Here is an 18709-nt window from a genome sequence, read left to right on the forward strand (position 1 = left end):
TTTCAGTTTTATCCAAACTCCTGTCCATGAGAAAATAATAAGCTATGTTGTTGTTTTATTTTTTTATATGGCATGACCAGTGTGCATAGAGCTTATAAAAACATGGGGTCAAATACTCTGCTGAGTGTAAATTGACACATCTTCAGTGAAGTCAGTGGAAATGCTCCAGTTTACACCAGTAGAGATTTTGGCCCAATGCCTCTACTCCAGACACCTTACAGCCTAAATCAGGTATGTCAGACATAAAGCCCGGGTGCCAGACCCAGCCTGCTGGATGTATTTACGTGGCCTGTATGACATTCGGATTGTGAAAAATTAGTTTCTAGCCCTCGCAGTTGCCAAAAAAAAAAAAAAAAACCCTTTCCAAGCCCAAACTGAGCGTACACAATGCTGTGTTTTCTTGAGTATGTAGAGAGTCTGAAACAGTAGCCTAGAGGGGTGAACTCTCTTGCCCCCTGTTGATCCAACCATTGTGTCAGCTCGACAGCCCATGGTGGCCCACCAGTGTCAGCACTGACCATTTCATTGGTGATCACTTCAGTGGATAGAACTGAGAATGTGTTTCAGGTGCCGGGGCCAGTGTGGAAGAAGACACAAAGATGAGAGGACAGCAGCGAGGCAGAGGGGAAGGAGGACATGTTGGCAGAGCAGAGAGAGCCAGGGGTGTGAAGTGAGAACAGAGATGTAGGCAGGAGGGAGTGTCGGAGCTGGGCAAGGCCTAAAAGGCAAGGCCGAGAAGCTGGAAAGAGAGGAGAGGAGGATGAGCTTGGCTGTTTCATTCTGAGTAGTCTGGAGGGGAGCAAGCAGCAATTGTGGCAGAAGGCCAGGGAGCACGAAGCTGCAGGGTTGGTTCCTTGGGGTATGTTTATAATAGCACACTGCACTTTTCAGCAGTGAATCTGATGATACAAAGGTGAAAACAGTCTCCTCACACCCTGCGTGTTGCCCTATGTTCACTGAAATTCTATTAGAGCAGTCCCCGTCCTTTCCCCACAAGACAAGTTTGCCCATTGCAAAACCCACCCCCACAGCTGATACCCCGTGGTCCCCTGGTGGGCAGGCTCAGAGAAATGGACATGGGGTTGGAGACTGAGCTCCCTCCTTGAGGAACAAGTGAAGGCATGTTAGCTGGATGGCATTTCAGCTGCCTGGGCTGTGTCCAGTCTGTAGATATCAAGTGAACCTCGGTCTCCAGCATAGAATTCCCTTGAAAACATCTGGGAAGTGGGGAAGCTGCAGTCACTTTGATAATTCTGTTCTAGGCAGCAGAATTATCTTCTGTCCAATCCCAGGAGTGCAGTTACATCTTTCAGCAGCATTTGTATAGTGGAGAGCAGAGAGGTGGTGTCAAGATTTTAACAGGAACTCACACAATAATTTCTCCCTCCCTCTCCCTTAACCTGTGATCCTAGTGTCTTGGGGTTTGTGTGCTGTGTAGGAGAGGAGAACTGGGAATCAATTAATTTGTTTTTCGAGTTAAACAAAAAGGGTTTCTCATAACCAGAGCCAAAGAAGGTGTCAGAACCTTTTGGCAAACAGAGTTGTACTAGAGACCCTTGGCTGGAAATCTTTATACTATAGAGTGTGTGAGTAGGGCTACTGGTTTGATTGGTTCATGGGGAGGACTCTAGCTATTTTTTCCTATATAGGTCCTTATACCACACTCATTGCTGGAGTATCTTAGCACCTTCCAGTAGAGCATTAAGCAATGTGACTGCACATCTGTCACATTTTTTGTTCTCTCATCCTCTTCCCAGAGTGTGCGCAGTGGAGTTTTAGAGGGTTTTCTTTTGGAGGGTTTATACACCCACACGTACATACGTTGCTATGTGTTTATATTAGAGATGACAAGGTCAACGACATGTTCCTAGCGCTTAGAATGGAAAGCGGTGAGGTTCATGGTGGTCCTTAGTTCCTGAGGGAGTTCATTTTGCCGTCTCCAACCGGCCCCTGAGAAACCTCTGCCTCCAGCACAGACAAGCTTTACCCTTATTTCAGATAGTTCCATTGTGCCAGAAGAGAAAGATCATTGATAACAGTCCCCATCCTGAAGATGTAGGCTCTTTAGATAACCTCGGCGCAGGCTGTTGAGTGCTTTGAAGATAAGGATTGAGACCTTGAACTTGATTTGGTAGTGCAGGGAGTGGAAGGCAGGTGCGATGTGCTCACGTTGCTCAGGAGATCTGCCGCAGCGTTCTGTACCAGTTTGAATTTGCTAAGGGCTGAAGGCTTCATGCCCAGGTATGTCACCTTGCTGTAGTCCAGAAGGCAGAGGGTATAAAGTTCAAGACACTGGTTATATCGTTTTAATCAAATATCCTTAATTCTGCAATAAAAACAGTTGAGCACCATTTTATGCATAGTTGAAAATCATCTCAAGCCACTGACTGGGCAAGGCACCAGCAGAGTGCCTTTGCAATAATTTATTTTTGGTAGTGTCCAGAGTGTACCCAGAGCTTTCCAAACACTTTGCAAGGCTGGTCCCTGTCCCAAGGAGCTCCCAGTTGAAGGGCAGTCAGACAAGTAGATAGAGGTGAGGGAAAGGGGGAACAACAACAGGGAATTTGTGTACAAGTCAGCTCAGTTCACTGTAGGTTGCCCAGCAGAAGTGGGTCTTCAAGAGGGACTTACATGCAGGCAAGGTTGGGGCCCTGTGGGTAAGCTCCAGGAGGTCATACCGTGCACAGTGGGCCACATGGAAGAAGTCATGGGGTCACTGGGTGAGAAACTGGCCAGTGGTCCGATGAGGCTGGTAATGTCGGCAGAGTGCAGGGGCTAAGGGGAATGCTTAGAGAGCGACAAAATTTTACCACCCTGAAGATGAGAGTTTCTTTTCTCTCTCAACCTCCCACTCAGCCCAGATTTTAACGTGATAGGTCTCCAGGCATGCAGTGAAATGGGCTCAGCATCACGGCCACATGCACCCATGCCATGCTGAGGCTCCCACATGTCATAAGTTGAAGCTGTTTTTCCTTTTAAAAGGAAAATCCTGGAGTCCCTGGCTCCCTTGACAGCTGCCTTATCGCAACCAAAGCACTGTATTCCATTGGGTGACCCTCAATGGAGGGGTGGGGATGGCTTGTAGGGCATCTGGGGGAAGCTTCCCCTGGGAACTGATTTTGAAAATAGAGGCCATCCAGCTGGCAAAATAAGTGTGTTCATCAGGTAGATTTTTCTGATCTCTAGGGATAAGTTGCTTGTGGCAGGGGTGGGTTAGCAGGATCCAGATATGGGACAGTTCCATCAAGGACAGGAAAATCACACCATCCATTCCTTTATTTTGGAGGTGCAGTTTTAACAAGGGGCTCTGAGTAGTCCCCTCCTGCCTGGGATGTGCCTCAGGATACTTTGGGCTTTGACCCACAAGAAATCAGCATAATGTTCCTGCCCCATTGTAATTCCCAGTCTCTCATAATGTACGTATTAGCTATGATCCTGTTTATATTAAATACGACAAAACCCACAGAATCTGTCAGTCGGGAGATTTCAGTTAACTCCTGTCATATTTAGTTTAGCATCTAACACCTTCTTCTAGGCAAATACAGCTCTGGTTCACTGAACCTGATAACTCCTTTTTAGTACACCAAGTGACTTCCATATGGAATAAATTACAGTACCTCCTGAAAAACACCAGAGGCAGCTGCCAAATTATGCAAAATTTAAATCACTAATGAACAATGTGATGAAAGTTGAATGAAGGTGTATTTACAAGATCTACAACACACTGTGTCTGTGGAGCAGATGTACGGTCTGCATAAGTTGATATATAAGTGTATATATACACACACACGTGTATATATATATACACACACACACAGATATATATGGGATCTTTAAGGTCTTTGTGTTTTAAATACATGTATCTCAGATAATTTATACCTGAGCTCAGTGAGCCAGAAGCTCCTCGTGATGTCATTGGCTTGCTTGGATCCGTTGTGCGTCAGCCGCAAGATGCCAAAAAAGTAGGCCCCAGGGAATTTTGAGGGGGAGTAGTCAGACAAAGCTTAAAAAGAGAGGGAGAGAGACAGACAGAAGGAGAAAAGTGGTGGCAATGGCAGGAGGAGAAATACTTTGCACATACATAGTGTCTTTCATCCAAAGATCAATTTGCAAATGTTAATTGTGCTTCGCAGTCGAGCGTGAGAAAGGCAGCGCTGCTGTGTGCCTCAGAAATGGGAAGAATGGGATGTAAATATGATCATTTTGCAGGAGCCCAGACAGAGGAACAGAAGAGGCAAGGCCCACATTTTCAAAGGCAGCTTCTAATTCTAGGTGCTTTGTGTTTGGGTGCCCAGCTTGAGGAACACTGGGTCCGATTCACCACAGCTGTGCGCCTTGAGAATTGTTTGCCCCAGTACAAAGTGGGTATAAAACACTACTGTTCTGATTTGCTAGTGTTTTGCCCTCATTTTCCACGGGTGTAAACGACAATGCAAGATGCAGGGCAGCAACGTATTGGGCTCAATGCATCTAAAGCTGAGCACCCAAAAATTGGAGCAACTCAGAATTAGAGACCACTTTGGAAAATCTGTGCTGATCTGACATATTCTGAATCACAGAGGGCTCAAGTGGGATATCCCTACTTGCGCGGAGTCGTATCAGATTCCACAAGTAGCCTTGCTGATCTTAATGGAACTACTGATAGTGCAAGGTACTGTTCGTTCCCTGGGAGTACGATCATCGCAATCTGGCCTGAAGCATGTCAGGGCTGGTCTACACTAAAAAGTTACAATGGCTTTGGTACGTCTCTCCAGGGTGTAGTTAAAGACTGATCTAACCCCCGGTGTAGATAGTGCTAGGTGAACAGAAGAATTCTCCTGTTGATCTAGCCAGTGGTGCTGGAACAACTCTTATAGTGGGGGTGCTGAAGGCAGAAACCACGTATTTGGGTTGTTGTTACTTCTTCAAGCCAGGGGGTGCGGCAACACCCCCCACACCTCTAGTTCCAGCACCTAAGGCCCTAGCTACCCCCTCTTGGGGAGGTGGATTAACTACAGCAGTGGGCGAACCCCTCCTGTGGCTGTAGTGTCTTTGCTGACGCGGTGCTGCTGTATCGTTTTAAGTGTAGACCCATAGTCTCAGTGGCAGAGCTGTTAACAGGACCTAGGAATCTCGACTTCCAGTTCGGTACTTTAACAGCTGAACAAGGCTCAGAGTTTAGTTACCTGGAAATAAACTAGTTCACTATTCAACAAACAGTGAAGTAATTCCTTTATCTGGTACGAGATGATTGCCTTGCAAATAGGAGCTTGTGGAATATCTAGCAATTGAAATCAGATGTAGATTTTAATGGTGGGGGAGCCAGCTGTTGGGATATTAGACAGCATTTCAATTCCCTCTCTGCAAAATGCAGAAGACAATATTTAGCTAAATGTTATTTTGAAAACTGATTTGAGGACAAAGATCCTAAGGGCAGAAGAAAAGTGATCCCTTCTCCACTAATTATGAATCATTTATCCTGAACTTCACAAATTTTAGAATCCGAGTCCCAATTAAGACATTACACTTCATGTGTTAATTAGTTTTTTTTTTCTTTAAATCAAGCCATAACTCTTCTTAATTAGGAGGTTATAGCCACTGTAATTTGAACTGGCCTGAGTTTAAAACACTCCTGGAAGTCACACCTGGGAGCTGTACCAGTGATCATTTTAAATTGGTTTAGTTTTGACTTGGGTGATTCTAAGGACCCCAACAGGGCAGTAATTAAAAAGGAGGCAGCTTCCAAATTAAAGTGCCAGGGTGGTGTAAGCAATGATGTCTCGGACCAGTTATCCACTTTTCATTGCTGGTTTCAGAGTAGCAGCCGTGTTAGTCTGTATTTGCAAAAAGAAAAGGAGTACTAGTGGTACCTTAGAGACTAACCAATTTATTTGAGCATAAGCTTTCATGAGCTACAGCTCACTTCATCAGATGCACTGTATTTTCCACTGAATAAATTGGTTAGTCTCTAAGATGCCACTAGTACTCCTTTTCTTTTTTCATTGCTGGCAATTTTTGAAGGCTCGTTTTCCTGTAGAATAATCTTAGAACTTTGTTATAATATAATTAAGGGCCTGGTCCTGAACCTCTTAGGCAAACACAACCCCTGTTGCCTTCAGCAGGAATTCTACCTAAGCATAGGCTACAAGGATTGTGCTTAAATTCTTTTCCAGGCTACTGATCCCAGAATGGATGAATATTGGATAATACGGGCCCAGCTTGCACAATGCACACTTAATGTAGAGCAGTGTTGTCTCCACTCACCATTAGTGAGGAGTTACGACTCTGGAAGAGAAAGGAGCGATGGTTCATTTACACCAGCTCAGGGTCTGGCCCTATTTTTATTCCCAAGCTTTACTCAAAGGAAAAATAAAAATGCAACTCTCAGCCATCACCATTAGCGAGACTGAGAGAGCCTCAGGTGCGCGGCTAGCCATTTCTCTCGAGGTAGAGAGCTGTTTTGCTTGCTGCCGTTTGTGACATTACAATCCTGTCTTGCACACAGTTGGGCTGATCAGAGAGCCAAATGGAAAGAAGAATTGTGAAAAGCCCTGAGTGTTGATTTTTAAATGAAGAGTAGGAAAGGCACTGGACTGGCACTCAGGAGAACAGAGTTCCCTGCTGATCTGCTGGATGACCTTGGGCAAGTCTCTTCCCGTCTCCAGGCCTTCATTTCCCCTCCCACCCTCGGTCTGTCTTGCAGTTAAGATTGTAAGCTCTTTGGGGCAGGGACTGTCTTTATACTATGGGTCTGTCTTCACTGCAGAGTTCACTCAGGATTGTACTCTGGTCTTGTCCCTAACCCCCATCCTGTCCACATACAAAGCCCTCTCACCTGAGTTTGGTGGTGCTTCAAACCCAGGCTAGCTGGCCCGGCGGGGTCTGAGAGTTCGAACCTGAGTTCTGCTTTCTCTCTTGCCGGTAACCCACCCGCTTTGCAGTGAGGACGCAGGCTTGAGTGCTGATTGTCCTCTGGTGCCTTCCCACAATTCCTCCCCCTTGTGCTCAGAAGGACTGACAAGTTCTCCCACAACTCGTGGGGAAAGAATTATAGAGTGGCTCAGCTTACTGCAGTGCAAAGAACCATGGGTTGTGTCCCCAAAAGTCCTGGTGACACACACCGGGGAGCACAGTACCAGTGAGGATACCGTAACTCCGGTATTATGTCTTGGCAAGGCAGCAGCTCTCACCCAGGTGCTCAGATGCAGGTACTGATCACCCGAGTTAATTCTGCAGTGAAGGTAGGTATAGCCCGGGTGTCTGGTCCGTGCCCAGGACAAGGGCCTCTAGCACCTGCTATAACACAAATAGTCAATAATAGCTTGAGGGTAGGAAAAGCTACTGTATTTGGCCCTCTAAGTTGGTGTATCTTGCACAGAGCAGTAAGAAAAGCAACCAACAAGACGGTATACATCAAAGAAGCCCCACCATACTTCAACTTGCACATTTTTTGCAGCTGCTATGTGCATAAGTTACACATTGGGAAGTGCACATAAGGAACTCTCAGTTGGAGTAAGCGGGAGGGACTCACCCTTGTATTGTTTTCTCTTTGCTGGCTACGGGAGAATTCCCTGGTGCAGGCACTGTGAAAGGCAGCCACAAACACCCCCCTGTGGAGGGCATGCCAAGCTGGGGTTGGGAACAGGAGGGGCCTGGTATGGCTGAGGTCATAGCAGATGGCACTGTGGCTATTTTGAGCAGTTCCAGGTTATGTGTTGCAAGGCTGCCACAACTTACAGAAATTCCCTCAGTTATGGGGCCACAGCAACCCCCTGCTAGCCCAGACAGGGTTACAGCTTTGTGTGCTGGGTCCCGAAGGGGCTCAGTATGCAATTGCACCCAGGGAGTCCAACCTACACCAGCCTAGGCACATCACCTCTGAGTTTGGCCAGTTCACTTTAATGGAACTACAGAGGCCTGCAGGATTGGCCCCTTGTGTGTGCATAACTCCCTGTGGGACAGATTGTGGTGCTTGTACTCACTGTGAGTAGCCTTGTCCTCTGTGAGTGGGTCCCATTGATCTCATTAGGACCACTCCCAGAGCAGGGTATTGCTCAACATGAGTAAGGGCCAGAGACCTGGTCCTTTCTCATGAATGTTTTGGCAGGGAGTCCTGAGCCAGGGAGACGGCTGGATCTCGAGGTGGGGTTTGGAGTCAGTCACAGACAGGGAGACCGCTCCTTACGCAGCGCTAACAGAGCAGCACAGCTTGTTTGGACGGTCGTGCGGGGTAACCTGGTGCGTCTGTCGAGCTAACAAAGCCTCACTCCTCTTTACAGAACGTCTCTCCTGCGAGCCCGACCCCGGATGGTTCTCCCAGTGCAAGGCATTGTGTGCCTCGCAGCCTTTGGCCTGGCTCTTCCCTTGGCCATCAGTCTCTTTCCACAGATGTCGGAGGTCAGTGCATGTCTAGTCTGTATCACACTGCAGCGCGAAGCAGAGGAGTGGTACCTCACACCATCAGTAGCTCCATTGAAGTCACTGCAACGTGGCAGCTTGTTTGCCTCACACAGCTGATGGTGGGCGAGATTTTATCAGGTGATCTCCACCACAGCAGCCAACAGGATCCAAAACCTCACACAGTCTAAGGCTTTTGGGGAAGCCCCCAGCCAGAAGAGTCAGTGGGAAGTTTGGCTGTTTCTAGCCTAGGCGTACAAAGAGAATGTTGACTTGGCAGCTTAAAGCAGGAGTGGCCAACCTGAGCCTGAGAAGGAGCCAGAATTTACCAAGGTACATTGCCAAAGAGCCACAGTAATACGTCAGCTGACCCCCCATCAGCTCCCAGCGCCTCCCACCTGCCGGCAGCCCTGCCAATCAGTGCCTTCCCCTCCCTCCCCACACCTCCCACCAGCCGCAATCAGCTGTTTCACATGTGCAGGAGGCTGGAGGGGGTGGGGGGAAGGAGTGAGGGCATGGCAGGTTCAGGGGAAGGGGCAGGTGCCTTGGGGAAGGGGTGGAGTGGGGGCAGGGTCTGGGGCAGAGCTGGGGGTTGAGCAGTGAGCATCCCCCGGCACATTGGGAAGTTGACACCTGTAGCTCCAGCCCCGGAGTCAACGCCTGTGCAAGGAGCCGCCTATTAACCTCTGAAGAGCCACCTGCAGCTCTGGAGCCACAGGTTGGCCACCCCTGGTTTAGAGAGAGGGCATGCGTGCAGGTGTGGGTTTGGTATGTGGAGAACACAATGAATCACAAAAGTCGATGGCTCTGTTGAATGTTTGATTGCTACCAGGCCTTCCTGTTCTTTGGGAGTCAGCTGTTGTCCCCTTGACTTAAATATGGGCTTGATCTTGTGATATATATGGCCTCCGGGGTGCACATCACAGCTTGCTCAGCACATGGCAGTGCTCACATTGTCGGTAACAATGGCTGGATGCATACAGAGAGGCATGTTCATCTTTTATGATCATGTGGGTTTTCCTTTCCTTTAGCTGGCGATTGGATCATACAACAATACCTGCCTTGGGTGATCAAAAAAAGGGGTTGTGATTTTGTTATATTTATTACAAAGGATTTGATTCCTGAGGTTTGGATTAAATTAAGTGAAGGCTGAAGTTAACCAGTGATGAACTGAGCAGAAAGTCCTATGTTCCATGCCAGAAATATACGGTTTAAATTCAACACACGGCACCATTCCTGTTTGGCCTCCCATAGGAGTTAGTTGATTCACCCACTCCTGTCTTGAGGATTCTTAGGCTGTGCAGTAATCAGTTTTAACACATATTAATTGCAGGGAAGAGCAGGGACACAAAACATTTAAATGAGGCATTTAAAAAAATGTACCTGGAAAGCATCTTCTCTGCTTGTACTTAAAGGGAAGCAGCTGTAGTCAAAAGAGTAATGCTGTAAAGATGACATTGTGGCCCTCCATAGTTACTCTCTTTCAGTGATTCTAAGTCAAAAGTGCCCCGTTCACAAGTCAAATGATGTTTATGGTTCTACCTGATGGCCCTGACAGCTCACCCCGGGCTCTGAGAGTCAAGCTGGGTTCATTCTCTTTCATTAACATCCATAGTAAAGATCTGCAGTCAGAAGTGAGCTGCCTCTTTTGTTTCTGGTGCATCAGGAAGAACACAGTCTTGCTCACCCTCCCATGTCTGTGTTGTCTCTGGAGTGTTCAGGTAGTGAGCGTTTGTTTTTGTCTGTAAAGCAAGCCTCAATGACAGGAAGACACACAAGGAGCAGATACGTGTTCTTGTGGCTTCTCAGACCATTCCACCTTCTCCATTTCATCTCTAGATTGTATCTTCAGGGCAGGGACTGCCTTTGCTCTGTGTCTTGTGCAGCACAGTGCACATTGTTGGTGCCTAACAACAAGAATATGTTAGGTTGTGTCAGATTTCACTTTTCGGCCAAAAGCCACACTTCAGTGCCAGTTTGATGTTCTCTTGCTTACGGGGTCACCAAAATGCCAGTCAAAAAAACCTAACTGTTTTGTAGCGGAAACCATTCAAGTAAAACCGGAACTGGGGTCCAGTCACAACTGCCACTGAAATTACTTGGGCCGAAATTCCTTGGGATAGTCATTAAGGCTTAAATTTTCAAAATTGTCCACTAATTTTGGGTGACTCATTGTTTGGGTCTCCATCTTAAGGCACCTAAGGCCTGATTTCCAGAGGCAATGAGCACCCAGTCAAGCCAGAGGTATCTAAAGTTTGTTATCCAAAAGTTGAAGCATCCAAAAGTATATGCCCTCTGTGAAGATTTGGGCCTTAAAAAAAGAAAAAAAAAGTCAGTGCCTTAGTTTCCCTATCTGAAAAATGAGTCTAACAATGCTTACGGACATCTGTAAGGCTCTGTAAGGCTCTTTGGGTGAAAAGTGCTATTACTGATATTTTGGTCTGACAGGGTATATTAATGTTAATGGCCATATCAATCCCCGCTCTGTTTAAATTACAGAGAAACATTAATGTCTATCTTGCATCAAAGACTATTACAATTGCAAACAATGGGGACTTTTAAAATGGTACAAAGATTAATTGAAAGTGACCTTCTAAAAGCAAAAACAGTGTTATCTACAGTGTAAACATGAATCAGAGCTGATTAGCCGCTAAAACAGACTGATGTGCTCTCTGCCCACGCATCGTGTCAGTGAAGGGAAGCCATTACAGCCAGTGGGGTATTGCTCATTATCCACTGGGTTCTCAGCTCTGGTACCTCAGCTTCAAGAGAATTAAGGTCTTGCTGTGGGAACTTGAGGTATCAAGCATTTTTATATTCAGTCTTAGACTCCCAGTCTTTTAAAAAGTGTTTCCATTTACTGAAGGGTGTGTGTCATCTCCAGTCCTGGAGAATCTGATTCCAATCTGTTTAATGGCTGATGAGCTTTGGAGACCTTCAAAACCTAGGAAGTGAGTGGAGTAGGTCAGTTCTCTAAAACCATAATCACTTCAGAGCCAGTTCTTCACAGACTTGGCTAGTTCTCCTGTCACAGCCCATCAGTCCTGAGTCTCAATTCAGGATCTGAGTGTGTGATGTGTTTGGCTTATGTGTGTTCACCAGTGGCCCACAAAATCTGCCAGACCTGCTTCCTCTTCCAGCTGTGCTTCCTGTGTGTCTGGATATGAACTCTTTGCCCAGTGCTACAAGTATTTGTTTTGTTTGTGGAGGTAGGTGTAAAACAGCTATAGATTGGACATTAGAGGCAGTCTGCTTGTAACAAGCTATGTCCATGGAGCAAATGATTGGCAACAGGAGTGTAACCAGGGTATTCAGCTCCAAAGACACCATGGTCCAAAGAGGGACCATTTAAAATAACAGTAAATGAGCCAAATTTGACTCTGTTATGCACGTACTACCCTATTGACGTCAGTGAGTAAATGAGCCTAGCAGCTGATTCACTATTAAGCTCTCTCTTAGTTTAGGAGCTTCAATAGCTTTCTGTTCTTAATTTAGTTTAGTGGGCTGAAGGGAGAAGCCTTGTTCATTTAATGCATTTATTTTGATTGTACGGAGCTCCCATTGTTGACTCTGAGCACTTTACAAAGCGTTCAAGAAACAGTATTGCAACGAGTTAAAGCCCTGTAACAGATTTAAAAGGGTGCCCCAGAAACCTATGCAAAAGCCAGAGATCTTAATAGCAATTCCTATCACCAAACCTCTGCTTCCCCATCCTGTCTAACTGCTTGCTCCCCATAAGCCTGAGAAAAATGGTGAGTTTTGCCACGTTCTGAAGATTAATGAAGTAGGCCATTTGGCTGGGTTTTTTTAAGCCGTAAGATTTGATTCTGCTTTTGTTTACACCAACGTAGGTCAGAAGTAGCTGCCTCAGAGTCAGTGGAGTTACACCAGTTTAAAGCCAGCGTAAGTGAAATCAGAATCTGGCCTTAAAACTGTCCACATAGACATTAGAATAGTAACCCTTGAGTTGATCAACCAAGCTTTGGGAAAGTCAGTGCATTGAAACTGTCTTGGACCCATATCTCGTCAAGAGCAGAGCCCCAGGTGGTTTCTGATTCACTTCATACTGCAGATCTGTGCTCCAGAAGCTCAATTTTCTTTTCTTCTGTTTCTAGCCCTTATGGTTGAGAAGATAACTCTGAAAACAGAAACCAAGTGTAAACCAATGCAGTGATGTCTCCCTGGGTCTGCAGCAAGCCTAAAACATTATGGGAATATGGTGGGAATTATCCCATTAATCTCAAGCGGGTGTTGACTCTGAAACCTAATTGCAGCACTAAGTATTGCGCTGCAGATCGCTTTAGCAGAAATAGCCAGCTAATATTCTTAGCTCACAGTCTCAAACTGCTTCCCATGCCTCTCGCAGCACCTCCTGCCCAGCTGCTGTAACCTACAGCGTACTCACTGACTGTCCCGCCCAACTGCTGTAACCTACAGCATACTCGCTGACTGTCCCTCCCAGCTGCTGTAACCTACAGCGTACTCACTGACTGTCCCGCCCAGCTGCTGTAACCTACAGCGTACTCACTGACTGTCCCTCCAGTGCAGGTATGCATTGCCTGTTCAAACATCTGCAACATGTCCAACACTGAAAATGGGAATTGCATAAAATCAATTGAATTCAGCATCCCAATAAATAAGCCAGGGGCTGCCCTACTGAGTTCATTGTTCATGTACATATTTAATTAACTCAAACCCTTTATTTTCTATTTGGAAATTGTGCAGCAGTTTCTTTTAGACTGCTTCACCTGCAGAGTCCAGGGATCTTGCAGCAGAACCCAGGTCCAGCATGCTGTGTAGTGCATGGGGCTCTGGTTACAAGGGCTGAAGCATCTGGAAGAGGAGTCAGTGACAGAGAGACCCAGGCCCCATCACAGGCTCAGTTTAAAGACTTCTAGTAGCTGACTAGATGTAGGACAAACCATCACCAAGAATGAGGCTGATTGCAATTGAAATTCTTTTCTTAAAAATAATCTTCCCTTCAGATCTCCAGGGCAAGAGGAAAAACATCTAAAATACAAGACTGAGCTATTGTTTTCCAATCTGTTTCAGCCTTCATCTTGTTGGCAGGCTACATTAGAAAAGCAAAAGGTTAATGAGCCAATGTGCAGTGGGATTATTGCAGTAAAGATGACAGTGAACCAGTAATTACTAATTAGATGCAGTTTAACAGGAGGAACAAGTGAAATCTCCTCTTCACCAACTGTCAATAATTAGCAGATTTGGTGAGGTTGAAATGTGTCCACAGTTAAAAGGCTGATTTTTTAATGAAATGGCACTTGACAAAAAGAGCTGTATGGAGGTCACAGACATAGCCCTTCAGAAGCATCCTTATATCATACTTAGGAGTGAAATCAGATGCAAGGCAACAGGGGTTCTCCAAGCAACCATCTCTCCCTTAGGACTGCCTTGCTTGAGGGGATTCTCTACAGTAGTTTTGTCCAATTTGTAGAGGAGTGGGGGAAAGGATTTGCCAGCTGCTGTGGGTGGGGAGATGTTTAAGAAGTGAGAAGTATGGTGGTTTGTCTTTAGTCCCAGGCATGAGGGATGGTGTCCTTTGATGCTGATGGCTTTAGGCAGCATAAAAGCTCATTAGCCAAAACCGACATTTATGGTCAAGGTTGGCCTTGAAAACTGCCCTTCTTGTGACAAGTGCCCTGAGATCTTGAATGTCCACAAGTGTCAGAACCTCAGTTTTATGTGCCAGCTGAAAGACTATGATGTACGCTTCAGCAGATCCACAACTCCAGCAGCCAACGCTTTCCTGGGTCATTGGTTCGGTACCACTCCTTGGGAAAAAGCAATCACCTGCAGAAATTCCAGCACTTCTTCCTGCAGTCTTAAGATGTTCCTGGGAGAGCTCCTTTCTATGTATTGACCTAGCCCAGTTTCGGAATATGAAGGGATCTCAGTGCAAGAGAGCGCTATTGCAAACCAACAGAATGACTCATAGACAAGAGTAACTTTAGTTTCTAATGCTGATTCAAGTTTGTTGTAATTCGTGAACCCGGTTAACCTCCGATGTAACTCCTTTGACTTCAGCGGTGGTCCACCAGGGTTGAATAAGACCCTGTGTGTCGGCTGGTCCCGCTGCTGTTATGAGCTGCGGTGGGCTGGAGATAAAAGCTGTGGTATTTGGAGCTGTATCAGGTTCAGCTGTGGGTGACTAGTGGAGGATGGTGGGTGTTCATGTTTGGAGTAGAGGGGTAGGGGTGGGCTAACTCCTGACTGAAGTTAGAGTTTGAATGAGTGGTCCCTGTCCAGTGAAGGACAGAAGTATAGTACCCCGTCGGAAGGGGGAAATGAGGGCAAGGATGTTGATGTAGCATCTGCTTGGGGTACAGCAGAGTGACCCCCACACACAGAAAAAAGGGCTGCAAGTGAGTGAGTGTATAGGACTGAAGTGTAGGTTACCTGCTCATCCTTTCAATAGATGAAATAATGGAAATCTAGACACCCTGCTGTAAGCAGATATTGGACAACACACACACGGCTCTCACATTTTTTGGTAGCAGGCTCATGACTTTATGGTTTTATCTGGCTTGGGACTCCTGGGCTTCACCTGAGTTGAAGTAACTTTTGACAGGTGGGAGGGCTGAAGGGACACAACCCACAACCTTTATTATTCTTCACATAGCGGCGGAGAAACCATTTCATTCTTCATAGTGTTAGGATCATGCCCTAGCTATTAGCCAGGATGGGCAGGGATGGTGTCCCTAGCCTCTGTTTGCCAGAAGTTGGGAATGAGCGACAGGGGATGGTCACTTGATGATTCCCTGTTCTGTTCATTCCCTCTGGGGCACCTGGCATTGGCCACTGTCGGAAGACAAGAGACTGGGCTAGATGGATCTTTGGTCTGACCCAATATGGCTGTTCTTATGAGCTGTGGAGGGGATCTTGTCATCTCATTGGGCCATTCTTTACCTTTTATTTTGGCATCTGGGACTATTTAATTTAGATGGAAGGATACATCTGCTCTACTGGACCCCACCCCAGTAACCACAGGGACGGAGCATGGTCTGCTGGTTAAAGCATGGGACTGGAAGTCAGGAGACCAGTGTTTTAGTCCCAGCTCTGATTCTCTGTGTGACCCTGAGCAAATCACTTTGTTCTCTGTGCCTCGGTTTCCCCATCTGTAAAATGGGACTAATACTGACCTACCTCCCAGGCCTGTTATGAGGCTTAACTGTCTTTTCACCAGAGCAGCTGGAAGCTCTTTATAGAGTGCTCTAGACTGACAAAGTGCTACTAGTCCTAAATGCTGACGTCTTTCACATTTTCAGTCTTTTACTGAGTGGCTAATTGGATTAATAGGCTCAGTGAGGGTCACACGGCACAGCAGAAATATTGGAATATATAACTCAGAAAGGGGATTGCACACTAAAAACTATAGTTTGCGGGACAAGAAAAGTTCCCACTATTGGCCTGAGGCAGCAAAGGATATCAGTTCAAAACGGCAGACTAGACCCTCTGTCAGAACTGTACAGCCTGCTTGTCAGAAAGGTTTCGATCAGCCTTGATTTAAAGCAGAAGGTCTTTTGCCCATTTGTTTCTTTGACATTTCAATTCCCACCCATCCCTTCCTTTCTCCCTCCCATCAACCTTTCCCAAATAAGATGACAAAGCAAGAAGAGATTTGAGAAAACGACTTGCCTCGTTCAGGCAATCTCTCTTCTCTCCAACTCACTTGCTCGCTCTTTCTCATCTCTTGTTTTCTTTCACCTGCACCAGCTGTTCCTCTATCTGAGGGCAGGGTTCACAGACCTGGCATGCATTTCCTGAGGAGCCAGATTTCACATGCTGTTTTTCCTTTGGCCTTGCCCTTTGGCCTTCCCTTCACATCTCCACTCCACTCCCCCTATCCCACCTTAACAGCCTGGCATCTGCAGAACACCTTTGCTGCAAAAACAACCAGGGCAAAAAAAAAAAAATCACAGTCACTCGCTTCCTGTAGAGCAGATTCCTCCAACGACTACACCCTTTCATTTCCCTTGAATTGTGATGCTCTCGGAGGCTGCTATCTGGGAGATCATTAGTACAGCAAGGTGCCATGCGTTCTGAAGGCATTAAGAAACACCCAGCAGTGAGTACTGGAGCATGTAAAAAGCACCAGCAGAGAGCATGATTGTTCAAACTGAAAGGATCTTTTTTTAGTTCTCCAAGGAAATAAGATGAGATGAAATGTTGGCAATAAGAATCAGAAAACATTTTCCACGTCAGTTCCGTGTGTTGCAAATACCCCACAACTGTTCCTCTCCCACCTAGCTCTGACCCTTGTGTCCACTCCTCCTTTCTCCCCTCCTATCACGTGGACCTGCCCTGTCTATGCCTATGCTCCCCACCGCCAACAATGACTCCACTGTCATGCAGACGGGAAGAAGCCCTGAGCTGCTACTCTGCTCTGAGCTAAGCAGCTGATGAGCCAAGTGACTGCAGCCATTTGGTTCCTTCCTGCTTCCAGCCTGCCCTCTGCTCCAGTCTACTCCAGAGTTGACTGCATTTTAATGGGGAAGCTGTGTGCAGAGCGTTTGTAAAGGGAGATGGCATATCATCAGAACAGTATTCGTAATTTCCAAGGCTAGAAGGAACCACTGTGGTCATCTAGTTTGACCTCCTGTATAACACGGCCCCAGGACTTCCCCAAAATAATACCTATTTGAACTAGAGCATATCCTTTTAGAAGAGCATCCAATCTTGATTTAAAAATTGCCAGTGATGGAGAATCCATCACAGCCCTTAGTAAATCATTCCAGTACTTAATTACCCTCACTGTATCATTCCTTCTAGTTATAAAAAGCCCAAGGTACCAATGATCACAATTATCTGACCGAATCCTTTGGCGTTATTTGAAACTCTGTTTTTGAGAATGTAGCTGGGGCGAGAGAGGGGAATACATTGGTGAGGTGTCAGATTGCCTCACTTCACCAGCCCACTCCTCTTCCTCCTCCTCCTCCTCGCCTCAGTTGGACAACATCCACACATTCCAGGTGCCAACCTATTGGCAATAATCTCCCAGAAGCAGCATCTGCCTCCACAGCAGACTCCTGGGAGTTTTTCTTGTGGGCAGCCTGTGGAATCTCTTTAGAGCCTTGTTACTATTAAAGGAACGCGGGAAGCCCCATGCTTCCAGCATAAGTCTGTGCAGTGTCCTGAGTCATGCTTCAGCAGGAGAGAAACGTGCATTGCCCCTTCAATATGGAAAGAAACTAAAGTTTATAAAATGAAGAGGCTTTAATAGCTACGGAGCTGTATCTAGCTATCTATCCAATACCTCTGTCCATCTGTTTTATACTGCTGCCCATCTCCGTAGTATGTCTGAGCACCTTCTATGTAAACTCCATAGCAATAGCAAAGTCCCTAGTGAAGTTGTGGCCACTTCTCCCTTTGTGGGGTACATGGCAGGTTGCCAATTTAAATCTAACCCAGACTGATAGCAGATGGAAGATATTTCCTGGTGGCAGCTTGGAGACTTGTGTAAAATGAGTTGAATGGTCAGAATCCAGGTTCTAGTGAGCAGGCATCTAAGTCACAGTTGGCACCTAAATTGTCATCAGTTGGGGTTGAATTGATTAATGGCTGACCTGCCTTGTTCTCTCTCAGTGACCAGCTTGGGGGACACACACCTCCCTTCTGCCCTGGCTGTGCCTGTGTTGTTGCAGAGAAAGAGATGGAAATTCTGTCTTCCGAGGTTCCCGTTCCCAGCACAAGTTGCTCTTCGTACGTTCTTGAAAATGAGGCAGCAGTTGAGCAAGACGGTTTGATTTAGAAATGCCTCTGTGCACCCGAGTGTAATTACTAGACACACTGGCATTTCTCCTCCCTTGAATGTCACAAGTGAGCAATATTCAGGTTTATTCAGCGCCCAGGTTTTTGTTCCCATGCCCCTGTCCAAACAACGGGGACATGTGAGCAGGTCGATCTGTGTTTTGACGTCTGTTTACGATAGTGGCCACTTGTTTCCTGACCCACCCACCACATTTCTGCCCTTTCCGTGGGTTCCCTTTGAAGCTCGAAAGCGCTCCCTTTCCACCCACAGAAACTGGCCCAATAAAAGACATTACCTCCCCCACCTTGCATCCCTGCATTATACAGGCCTGTCACCGTTGCTTCCAGTCTCCCACTGAAATCAAGTCCAGGTGAAGTTAATGAAAGAGAAGAGTGCTCAGCACCTTGCAGGATCAGGCCCTAAGCCTGTAACCTTGATCTCTAGAGCAGTAGTTTGAAGAATTGCCTTGAACTGAACAGTTATTTGTGGTCATGTAATGTGGGTGGGGAGAGAAAGAACCCCTTTGTACTGCACAGAAGGCTTCAATAACAATGTCAGAAAGGGATC

At 46.4% G+C, this 18709-nt stretch overlaps 1 protein-coding gene across 2 annotated transcripts in view; it reads left to right on the forward strand.

Moving 5' to 3' along the window:
• SFXN5 (sideroflexin 5) overlaps positions 1-18709 on the forward strand; it is a 168437-nt gene that overhangs the window by 129255 nt on the left and 20473 nt on the right. For both annotated transcript variants that reach the window (XM_074951956.1, XM_074951957.1), the window contains one exon: positions 8259-8376. In XM_074951956.1, coding sequence (XP_074808057.1) covers positions 8259-8376 — 118 coding nt within the window. The remainder of the gene's footprint in view (positions 1-8258; positions 8377-18709) is intronic.

The sequence above is a fragment of the Natator depressus genome, chromosome 4 (assembly GCF_965152275.1).
Source record: "Natator depressus isolate rNatDep1 chromosome 4, rNatDep2.hap1, whole genome shotgun sequence".
Lineage (NCBI taxonomy): Eukaryota > Metazoa > Chordata > Testudines > Cheloniidae > Natator > Natator depressus.